Source organism: Cyprinus carpio, chromosome B18 (assembly GCF_018340385.1).
Source record: "Cyprinus carpio isolate SPL01 chromosome B18, ASM1834038v1, whole genome shotgun sequence".
NCBI lineage: Eukaryota > Metazoa > Chordata > Actinopteri > Cypriniformes > Cyprinidae > Cyprinus > Cyprinus carpio.
Genome location: NC_056614.1, coordinates 24,171,441 through 24,183,981, shown reverse-complemented (window position 1 = coordinate 24,183,981; position 12,541 = coordinate 24,171,441). Strand labels below are relative to the sequence as shown.

Sequence of the window (12,541 nt, the reverse complement as noted above, 5' to 3'; positions counted from 1 at the left end):
TGTCCTGCACCCACTAGTAGCCTAAAAACAATATCAAAAATTATATATGGTGTCTGAATGCTACTTGGTTTGGCTGTAGGTGTCTGGGACCTGACTGACACTGTGTGGGTGGGCTGAGCTGCTGCTCTCGCTTCTATGGCAACCCGACAGATCAGCATCACCATGAATATTTACGGGATCAGAGCGACTCGGGACGCGGCGGAAGGCGGTGATGTGGGCTACTCGATCGCGGGCGTTTGCTTGTGATTGACACCCGACGGGGATCCTGAGGGTCCGTGACCTCCGCGCCGCGGATCTGCGATTCCTCAGACTTTATACGTGCTCGCAGAGCAACACAGTCAGTGCCTTGAAGCTGGAGACCACTGGAACAAGCGAATTTGGGCAGCCAGGTAGCCTAATGCGCTGTGGCATGTGCTTGAGCGAAAGACAGGTGGGTTTGACCATTCAGACTACTCGGGTTTTGGTGCACAGGGATTTGTGGCAATAATTACACCCGAATTGAATTAGTTTGTCATTGAAGTGATCGGGCACCCGTTTCAATGTCATAATGGACAGGTTGCATTCGTCCATGCGTAAAAGGCTCTACAGTTTGCCACAGCACATCGGGCAGAAAGCGTTCATCATGGGTGATGCAGAAGACGCCGACAAGGACACCCGGAGAAAGAGCATCCGGATGAAGCCTCTGCCTTCGCCGACCTCCGCCGGAGCCCTCGGGGAGACCAGAAGCGGAGAGTCCGTGATCATGGAGACGGACATCGGGAGACCCGTAAAGACCAGCTCCAACGGGGACTGCCGGAGGTTCCGAGGCAGCCTTTCTTCCATCACCAGTCGGCACGTCCACGACTCGGATGTAGCGGAGGAGAGGCGTCTGATCACGGAGGGAGAAGTCACTCCGAGCGAGGAGAGCCCTCCTGGAGCCGCGGGTGGCGGCGGCGGCGGCGGGGGAGAGGATGCCGCCGGTGCGAGCCAGCAGCAGCAGCAACCGGGCGTCCCGGATCAGCAGGCTGGCTTTATAAAGCTGGAGGGCATTGATGAGATCCTGCCTGACGACGAGAGGTACTATCAAGCGGGCTTCATGCACAGGCAATTCGGGGCGATGCTGCAGCCCGGGGTCAATAAGTTTTCCCTTAGGATGTTTGGGAGCGAGAAGGCGGTGGAACGGGAGCAAGAACGGGTCAAATCCGCTGGCTACTGGATTATTCACCCCTACAGTGATTTCAGGTAACCCGTTCTGTGTCCCTCCTTACACCCGTGCATGGGGGGGAAATAATGTAGTTGGGCTGACCCAAAACAGCAAAATAGCATATAATGAGGGTTCAATTTCAAATGTGTTATTTATTAGAAACTGCCTGCCCTATTTTAATAGTGTCAAACCATTGTCGAAGAAGAAGAAAGCGAATGAAAGGCTATAAAGAGAGAGGCATGATTGATGCACTTTTAATAATGCACACTTAAAAATAAAGGTTTTTTATTGTCAGGTTCTATGAGGAACCTTAAACAAAGGTTCTTTATAGTGGAAAAAGATTATTTAGATTATTAAAATGTTCTTCATACTAAGAAAAAAAGTAGTTCTTTTAAGAACTGATCACTGAAACATTCATTGGGAACCAAAATAGTTACAGTTACATATATTTAACTCCATAAAATATCAGATTCCTTTTCAAAGTCAAATGCCACTGACAAATTGGCAGCCAAAAATGTCCAAAACATGTCAGTTTTGTTTATATTTTTCTTCTTCTTCCAAATGTGCCATTTTGCAACATACCAGGCAAAAGCTCTCCCAGCTGACAGTCAAAGTGCATTAGCTGCTTGAATTTTACATGAAAACCAGACACTCTCTCTCTTTATTAATTAAGACGTGTCCTTGGGGATGACATTGACTCTATAGGTTTGATATGCTCATATACACAGGTTTGTGCACATTTGCCTCAGGCTTCATTTGTGATTATATGAGTGCATGAAACTATAATCATGCTGTGATCATGAAACCCTTCAAAAAAAGCCAACATTAGTTAATTTCTAATTACCTGCCATCTATTTTGCATTCACAAGCTGTCTAACAGGCTAAATGCATGTTCACAAACACTGTGTGCTATGGATCTCTGTGATTGGGTTGAATTTACACACTGTTTTCATTCATGAATCGGTAGGGTAACATGTGCGACACAGGGTTAACCGCTAACCCAACCCCCTCCGGAGACACCACTGCTGTTTGCCTTGTTTACCTATTGATCCCGAGATGATGCTTTTATTCTGCTTGACATTATGAGATTGCAGCTTTGTTCCTGGATGATATGAAAGGCAGTGTGGGAATAGACTGATAGAATATGAGGTTGCTGTGTGTGTGTGTGTGTGTGTGTGTGTGTGTGTGTGTGTGTGTGTGTGTGTGTGTGTGTGTGTGTGTGTGTCAATGCTGAGAGAGGAAGTTTGTTAACTGTTTACCTAATGCAGTACTGACACTCAATTTAAAAAAAACAGCATATAAATAGGGACATTTTTGCAAAAGTTTGCATTTTTGCCTGAACTGTTCCTTTAAGCAGACTGTATAACAGCTCTTTTATAGGCATGCGGGTATTCTCATATTGTTGCTGTGGCACAGATAATAATATCGTCGCTTCTCTCCTTCTGAACACAATAGACTGAATTTCCAGTGCTGATTACAGGCCTAATCTCCTCCTGCGTATACCTCCATAATTACCACAGCAAGGTCACACACCAGAGCATCGTTACTGGAGATAAAGGCCACACAGCATTCTTAAGACTGAGCCTTGGATATTTTAGTGACCCCTATTCGTTCTGTAGCAACACACAAATAACACTATTAACTAGAAGAACAACAAGAGACATGATGCTATATTGAATTAGGGTTTAAATATGTGTAAATATAAATATGTAATATACATATGTAAATATGTTTAAAAATGTAATATAGTTTATTTATTTATTATAAAAGATACATGAATTTTTAAAAAAATAAATATTTAATATTTAATAAAGCTTATTTTTGTATTTTATTTCATGCACATTGATAATTCAAAGTGCCTTAAATACTGAAAAATTATTTCAAAACTATGAAGAGTGCATGAGAAATAAAAAATGACAATAAATTACAAAGCAGTGGTCAGGATTTAATATTTTGTGTGTTTATCGTATTTCATACATATTGTTAATTCAAATTGCTTTACATACTGTAAAATGATTAAAAATTATAAAATATGCATGAGCAAAAAAGCTGGAAAATTAATATAATTTATAAGTTTATTATACACATTAGTAATTGAAAGTGCTTTGCATACTTTAAAATTATTTTAAAAAATCTTAAAAGGTGCTTAAGAGATAAATAACGATAAGAACTAAAAATGTTTAAAAAGAAATTAGAAGAAAAAGTAAAAGTAGTCCGTTTTTAATTTTGATTTTATTTATTTTATCAATGCTTGAATATTAAATTAAATATAGTTGTATTTACGATATATCTTTTTATTTATTTTTTTACACTGAATATCTTCACTCTTGTAACTACAAATGTTGAGCTATTTTATAATTGTTGTCACTCTTCACCATCTTGAATTTGTTTGCTGAATTTGTTGCAATGTATTCTGAGATTGCTTGTGTGATGAGCACGTGGTGATGCCTTGCAGTTTGATTGAACCAGCAGTATGTTGTTGCTTACCATTTAGATGGCTTTTGCCACTTTAAAATGCTGTCTAGGTAGACAGCTAACTACTGTAGGTTTTGCAACAGAGCTTCTGTGGTCCTTCCTCTATGGCACCAGCCCATTCCTTACACAATACACTCGCCCTCACTTCCAAAATCCTCTTCTGTGCAGTGTGTCATCCACCATATATTTATCTTGTCATGCTCTTAAAGTACTTGCAGTATCAGTTCCCAAGTCATTGAGCAGAGACAGATTTGCCCCGGCTTCCTCTCATAACTGGCCTCCGCAGGAAATGACAAATAAAGGAAGTTTTGTGTTTTCATTTGTGTCGGGGTGGCTTATGTTTGCTGTTGCATAATGGCCGTGTAATTAGTGTTTTGCCGTATGCATAAAAATGAACCCGTTTTAGCACTTAAACCCGGCGACTCAGTGATTACAGAACCTGCAATTAAAATCCTCCATGTCTCCATCCATCCGTATGCACAGATGTATCCGTATCACTGTAATTTAGTAATTCGATTGATGCCTTCACCTCTTCTGCAGGTCACACATTACTGATCGGTGCAGATCTAATGAGTGAGATCCACTCAGCACTGACCGCACACCTCAAAAGAGACAGTGACCACAATAATTGAAATGTCAAGGAGTGCTGCGTCTGAGCTGTGAGCTTCAGTCGTTTGAATTGACCTACAGAAAATGGTTCAGAGCAAGGATTTTGTTTGGTTCACTTCTGAGGTGTGCATTTCATAATAACAACTGGAATCCAAAAACCTGTCAAAAGCATTTATGGGACATGTTTATTTATTTTAATTATGGGGTTGAATAAGAAATGCATTGAAGTAAACAACAGTATTGTTTAAAATGAATATATATTATTTTTTTTGCATTACTTAAACATTAATAGATGTTATGCTGCCAATTTAAAGTTGCAGGCCATACGTTTTGCCTCTTTATCGCCTATATAAAATTTCATTTATCATTTATTTTATTTCAAGCAACAAGAATGTTTTTGTTTTAAATGTTAGTTTCAGTTTTAGATAACTACTTTAATAACCCTAGTTAAAATGAACTGGTTAAAATGAAATGAAGTCCTTTTTGCACATGAATATAATCAGTTTTAGTAGCAGTAACACTAATGTTGTGTAATTGCCTGTAGTTCCACATAATAATTATAGATTAAGTGCATGTTGCCTGTTAGTATTTTTCCATGCTCACTAATAGAATTAATGTAATGGACACCGTAATGCATGACTGTGTGTTGCAAGGGCCACATCTACAGTATAAGACGTGTTATTTACTTATATGCTAGTGAGGCTGACAGAAGTGAAATGATGTTATGACAGATCAGGCAAAGCTTAAATGCATTTATACTGTGAATTAAAGCACAGGAAGTTCTGTAAGTGATGGTGATCAGTAGCAGGAAGGAAGAGCTTGTGTGGCTTCATTGCTGGATACTGAGACGTTGCTGCTTGTCACTTGAGGCTTCAGGCATTATCATCTCAGTTATTGAATAATATGAGTTGTGCAGGACAGGAAGAGACCAAGTGGATTTTTCTGAGAGCAAAAATGACACTATAATCAAATCAATAGTCACATTTCCAAATCTAAAGTATTTTCTTATCTTGTATTTATCTTATCCTAGCAAACTGAGCATTTAAATCAGAGAGCGGAATTCCTTAGTTAAGATATAATTTATTTTTCTATAGTGCCCTACATTTTATGTGTTACAGTATCTATCTTTTTAGTATTTATGTAACATTTAAGTACATTTAGATTTAGACATTGATTTAGATTTTGTTAGTTTTAATTTCGGCATCAGAAGTGCCTTTCGTTAATTTCTTTAATTTCAATAAAACTGATTGCTATTTAAAATATGATAAAAAAAGTAGTTAAATAATTAAGTAGTTTTAAGTAATTAAACGTATTTTAGAAAAATTATGTGATAATAATAATTTTACATTATAGCTGTAGAATTAATTTCTTAATTTCTTGTATTTCAAACTTTAAACCATCAAACCTTTTAAATTTTAAAGCGTGCTTCTCATTAGCAGTATGGGACAATGTTTAGTGCATGTTGTGTTTCCAAATGAATGTTAAAGCAACACAAACCTTTATTGGTGGAACAAAGAAAAAGATCTTTTGGACACTAAAGTGTTCTTCAAAATATCTTCTTTTGTGTTCCATCTGAGCATAGTCAGACAGGTTTGGGTGAGTAAATAATACTAACCCGTTAACTTTGCATTCATAATGCATTCTGGGGGTTAAAATTGCAGTCTTGAGGCCCTTGAGAGGGAATGAGAAAAAGCGTTCACATGTTTTTGTGCTGAAGATGTTAATCCATCACAGTCTAACAAGCCAAATCTGCGAGCACAATGGACATGAGCAATCATTAGGGGTTAATTTTGTCTGATGAGTCTTTCCACTAATTCCACCTCTATTGCTCATCTCTCTTTCTCACACACAAACTTCTCTTTCCATCCTTTTGTTCATCCTGCACAGCCAGCCGCACGTCTCCCAAAAGGGACTTACCTTCAGTGCACAAAATAAGAAGGAAGTCATCTCTCACTGGTTTATTTTCTCTCTCTATCTCTTTCTTCAGATCTGGTTGAATTCATTAAAGCAAAGTGGAGCAGCTTTAGAATACAGAATGCACATTAGAGTTTGATGTTTTCTACAGGTTCAGACAGAGACTCTGTGGTTTCAGAGCAGCAATGCTTTCTGGATAAAATGTTCTTTTGTCACATCGTTTTCTTCATCTGTTCTTCACAGGGTTGGTTTTATTTCAGTAGAGATGTCTGTGCACAGGTCTGTGTGATTTTGTACTGTAAGAGTGACTAAACCAAACCAAAGTCATCAGCACACTTACAGATCCCTTGAAATGGCATTAATAGTCTGACTATCTCGCTTTCACTCACTCTTTTTGTTCCAGTGTGGCAAATTAGCTTTTTATTCTTCTTCATGTGATGTGTATGACCTTAAATTTACCCTTTCCCCCATTTTGTATAACATATAATAACTTATAATACATAATAAACATAAAATAGCACCACCACTTAAACAACTTTCTTTTTCAACTTTTCAAACTTTTGATTCCACTGACCCTCAAATATTCTATTATCGCTAAAATATAAAAACACAAATATATTTTCATGTTTTATTTTATTTTTTTTTTTTTTTTTTTTATTTTTTTTATTTTGTGTAAGTGTGATTTTTATTATTTTTAAGTTTTTTATGTATTTGAAATATTATTATTTTAACAATAATTATTATTATTTAATACAATATTGAAAAAAATGAAAAAAAAAAATATTGAAAAACATTTAAATACATTTTTTGCAGATTTTATCTTATTGCATTATGTTATTAAAATATTATTTTAACAGCAACAACAAGAACGATGATGATGATAATTGTTATTATTATTTAATTATAATTATAATTATAATAATATCGGTCTTGATAATAATAATACATCTTGATATCTGATATTCATTGTTTTCATCATTTTATCATTTCCAATGTATAAAATTGAGTAAAATGGGTAGTGAATTTCATTTCATGTTGGCTTTAAGAACATTAATGCAGTACAGTTTGTTGATAAAAGCCATCCATAATATTTAGGTTGACTTAAAGAATTGATAAATATATGAATTTCAGTGTGAGGAGACAGATGCTGGTTTAATTGGTTTGTAGGACAGGAGTAATTGGTGAAGAAGCTGAAGGGTTTGCCGTGGATGATTATGTACAGTTCACACACACACACACACACACACACACACACTTGTTTAATTGGTTTGTTGGCAGTGTCTGATCCTCTCCCCGGGTTTTGATTGCACTTGATTGTTGGCTGCGTGTCTCTATTGATTTGTTTGGGTCTTGCAGGTTGGCGCTCGTGTCCCACACCTGATTTATTTGTGAATGAGACGAGAAATCTGTAGAAGTTCACTTCACTTGAAGCGAGTTGTTCATTTGGCTGGCCTGCAACATTATTAGACACGGACTCTTTATTTAATATGCGTATAGAAGTGTTTTCTGATTGCAGTGCGGAAGCTGAACACATGTAATGTTGTCTTGGGGTAATTCAGCTCTCCATACCTTACTTGTGTCTCATGGTATTAAGTCAAATCATGATATCTTTATTATTGTGTGGATGCATCATTATTCTGATTATATATGCTTGTTTTTCATCCTTTTCTTCTTGTCATCCTTCTTTTCCTTCTTCATCCTTTCTTCATCTTCTGCATCTTCATCTTTTTTCTAGCTTTCACTTTCTGCTTCTTCAGTCCTTCTGCTTCTTATTTTCTCTTCTTCTGCTTTCTTTTTTCTTCTTATTTTTCTGAATCAGCTTTTACTTCTCCATTCTTCATTTTCTTTCGTCCTTCTTTTCTCGTCTGCTTCTGCTTGTTCTTCTTCACCCTGCTTCTTCTCTTTTCTGCCGCTTCCTTTTAATCTTCACTTCATCTTCCTTGTTCTGTTTCTTTTCTTCTTTAGCTTTACTTAAATTCTTCATCATCTTGTCTCTTCTTTTTCTTCTTCTGCTTCTTCATTCATCTTATTCTTCACCCTTTTCTTTTCCCTTTCTGCTTTTTTGTCCTTCTGCTTTTTTATTTTCTCTTCTTCTGCTTTCTCTTCTTCTTCCTTTGTATGCTTTTTTCTTCATCACCCTTTTCTTCTTTTCTCTTCTGCTTTTGTTTATTCGTTCACCCCATTATGCTTCCTTTTATTATTCTGCTTCTTCATCATCTCCTTCTGCTCCTTCTTTTCTCTTCTTCTTCATTTATTTTCTCTTCTTCATCCTCTTCCTCTGTTTGTTTCTCCTGCATCTTCTTCTACAATAATGCATAGGAGTGTTACATATGACCCAAACCACGCTCTTGTGGTTTTCTTTTTTTGTTATATTCCATGTCCACTTTTTTACAGATGCATTAGACAGACATTGTTGGCCATTTAATGTCTGTGTTTTTGTTAAATAAGGCACTGTTCATTTTAAAAGGGGTTTATTCTTAACAAATTTCATTCTTAAAAAAAAAAGAAGAATGTAATGTCTTTAATGTAAAAATGTTAAAAAAACTACTAAAAGAATGACCAACTCCTGGTGCTTTAATTCGGTGAAGGTAAAGCGGGAATTATCGAGTGTCCTGGATGGACTGAAAGTGGGGTAATCAAAAAGGCCACCGATATCAGGAGCACGCAGCACAGCGGATTATTACAACACAATTTATTTAATGGAGGGATAGGGATGTGCTGCTGATGGGACGATGAGAGACAGAGGGGAGGGATGGAGCCGCATTGAAATAATGCTGGCGCGGTGACCTAGGCTCACTTACAGAGAGGTTAGCGAACGGGAAACATGCCAACTGTGTTTGAGGACTGTGTCCTTTGAAGTGTGTTTGCGAGTGATTTTATTCACATTTCACTGATCGTGCAAACACTTTGTGTTAAAGTGACTTTGTGTTATAGTTTCTCGTATCCCAGCGTAATGCTGATAGACAATTATTAGTAAGCTGCTGTTTGTTTAAATGCTTTCTCTCTTTGTTTGAGTCCTCTGACATGTCAACAGCTGACTCCACCAATGGTGTGAGTTTGAGGCGGGACTAACTGTCTGTTTTGCCAATGACGGGCAGGGGGCGGGGCGATAGGAGAGATTATCAAAAACCTGATCGAAAATGAATTTGTTTTTGAAGTTTGATGCTGCGACTGATGCTGAAATTAAACACTGCATGTTTTCACACACAATAAGTGGAGTAGCTAAATCTCCGTGATTATTGAAATCTGCCTCTGAAGTTCATATGAATTGTAGATATTAGTGTAATGCAGATCTATTTTGATTATATTTATAATACTGAATATATTCATTTGTAATGCTATATATTTAGTGTGTTATAGTAGTATTATAGTAAAAAAGTATACACTGATTTTAATATTTATGTTATAGCATTTATTAAGTTTTATTGATTATTTATTTATTTTTTATTTTTAAGTATTTCTTTCCAGCTTTTCATTTTCATTTATTTTTAAGTTGAAGATTTTCCATGTAAAATTTGTATTTTATTTTTTATTATTTTAGCCATATTTCAATGAATGAAAATTATTTGTAATAGTTTTAGCTTTAGTTTTACTTAACGTTGGTGTTTTGCTTCGTGAGTTTATTATGAATGTTGGTGTTGTGTTTTTTTTTGTTTGTTTTTGGTTGAGCGTTTTGGTTTTTCTTTCAGTATGTGGTTGAACATGTTATTTTTCTTCTTTCTCTTCAAATCTAGTGGAGACACAGTATAGAAGGTGTCAGCTTTTCTGAAAGAAGAAAACACCTTCAGGATCAGTTCCTCCTACAGTATCTATGACATGCTTCATTTCTTGTAGATCACCCTGATCTCATTTATTAAGGGAATTACGGCGTGTTCCCACTTGGCATCTTTTCTGACAAGAAAAAGTTGACAAGAGCGCCTTTTTAGTAAAATATTAAAAGCTGGCAGTGTTTTGGTTGCAAATAGCAGCCGAGGGCGTCTTTTGTTGCTATAACAATAGCTGCAACTGTAGCCTAGCGCTGTGTGCTGCAGAAATGTCGGCTTTTGAAGTTAACATTGGCCTAAAGTTAATGGGGAGGGTAATGTTGGTTTACAACGACGTTTGTGGGAGCGCTCCTCCTACAGTATCTATAAACTGTATGGTGCTTTCAACAATTTAGTCCAGGAGCTCTGGTTGGATGATGCATGGCTTGTGCCATATTTTTTTTAGATTACACATATCATACAACAACTTGTGCTCCAAAACTAGTATGATCTGTCTACTGGCTATCTTCTTTTTTCTCTCTCTCTCGTTGTTTTTATTGTTATGGAAACGACTCACTTGTCATTAGTCAGCTGTCAAAAAGGCGCTTGACGTAGGGCTTTTTTTTCAGAAAAGTGGAACTTTTTCTATGAGCTGCAGAAAAAAACGCCGGTGGTGGCGTTTTAAAAAGCGCTCACGACTTTTTTGAAAACACGGTTTACTCCATAGGATTATAATGTAAAACAGATGCTGGCAGCTTCATAAAAGACACCAAGTGTGAACATAGCTGCCCCTGGACTGTGTTCATTATTATATTATTTGGGTCTGAACTGTGTTTCGTTTGCGTCATCAAGCCAGCCGCTGTTTACCCTATTGCTAAGTAACAACGGTGCAGGAGAAGGCAACAAAATGCATCTTGCTCTCTTCATTTTTCTTCATTTCATCTGCATTGGTTTTGTTTCCAATGCTTCAGTACATAACGTCACTTACGTCTGTCTTACGAATGTACTGCAAATGCTCTAAAGAATGATAAAGGCGAACAGAAATGATACAGCTCTCTCAGTCATGCTCGTAAGGAAAGTTAGTGAAACACACACAAACACACATTTTTATCAAATAATACGTCATTAATAGCAGTTCACTTCTGCGATTTGGTACTATTGTGTTCATATCAGCAGCGAAACGTACTGGAGATCACATGAACCGAACCCTAGACCACTCTTTTTAAGTGGACTCTGGTACGGTTCGCGGGTACGCACCCAAGGTCAGAAGACAGCGTTCACATCATCCAAACAAACCGAACTCTGACGTCAATCGAACCCGGGTGCACACCAAAAGTGCTAGTGTGAAAGCACCCTAAATGAATGTAGGCACACAGCTTAACCAAATGAAGGTTAAACCACATGAAGAGGTGAACGACACACTATAAATGATGACAGAATTGTGATTTCCTCTTTTAGATCAAACACATCCTTCAGGTTTCGGGCATCTTTATCCGGTTTTGATGTGTGCATAGATCTTAAATGGGTTTTATTAAAGCATCCATGTCATTTCCCCCAAAAGCCTAGAGTCTCTGTGAGTTCATTTATTTCTCATGACAAACATTCATATGGAAATCACATGTGTCGATCATTTATTTGTCATTTGCAGTGTTTTGGAGACTGTTTGCTTAAAGGCTCAATAGAAAGATGATTGATAGCCGCTCTCTAAGTTCAGACATGAGCAGATAAGACGGCAAACCGGCGTCTCGCTCACTTACTCACAGCCTGAATCAACCACACACTGTACTAAGAATAAAGTGTGTGTGTGTGTGTGTGTGTGTGTGTGTGTGTGTGTGTGTAGGTCATGTGGAAGGGTAAGTGCCTCTCTGATCGCTGTGTTGAGCTTGTTGCTGGATCTTCTATGTATTTCAGACTCGGTTAAGAGCCGCGGATGACAGTAGCAAGATGTATTTGACACACACATGCAAACACACACACACACACACACACATGTCTCGATGCCATTTTTCTTCACAGTATGTGTGGACTAAAGGAATTTTTAATCTGAGGTCTGGTTGTCTTCAAGCTCTCAGAAGAATTCACCCAAAAATGGAAATTTGCTAGAAATGTGCTCACCCTCAGGTTGTCCAAGATGTAGATGCGTTTGTTTCTTCATCAGATTTGGAGAAATGTAGCATTGCATCACTTACTCACCAATGTATCCTCTGCAGTGAATGGGTGCCGTCAGAATGAGAGTCCAAACAACTGATAAAAACATCACAATAATCGACCACTCCAGTCCATCAGTTAACATCTTGAGAAGCCAAAAGCTGCATGTTTGTGAGAAACAAATCCATCATCAATACGTTCTTAACTTGTTTCCAGCTAAAATATGAGCCCTAAATCTATAATAATGCTTCCTTTAGTGAAAACGATGATGTATTTGTTTCTTTTGGCTTCACAAGACATTAACTGCTGGACTGGAGTGGTGTGGGTTACTTTTGGATTATTGTGATGTTTTTATCAGCTGTATGGACTCTCATTCTGACGGCACCCATTCACTGCAGAGCATCCATTGCTGATCAAGTGATGCAATGCTACATTTCTCAAAATCTGATGAAGAAACAAACACATCTAC

The 12,541-nt window shown here is 37.4% G+C and overlaps 1 protein-coding gene across 1 annotated transcript in view; it reads left to right on the top strand.

Moving 5' to 3' along the window:
• LOC109102915 (potassium/sodium hyperpolarization-activated cyclic nucleotide-gated channel 4-like) overlaps window positions 1–12,541 on the top strand; it is a 47,731-nt gene that overhangs the window by 682 nt on the left and 34,508 nt on the right. Inside the window, exon 2 of the mRNA XM_042743624.1 lies at window positions 80–1,221. Within this exon, the coding sequence (XP_042599558.1) occupies window positions 548–1,221 (674 nt within the window). The 5' untranslated portion in view covers window positions 80–547. The remainder of the gene's footprint in view (window positions 1–79; window positions 1,222–12,541) is intronic.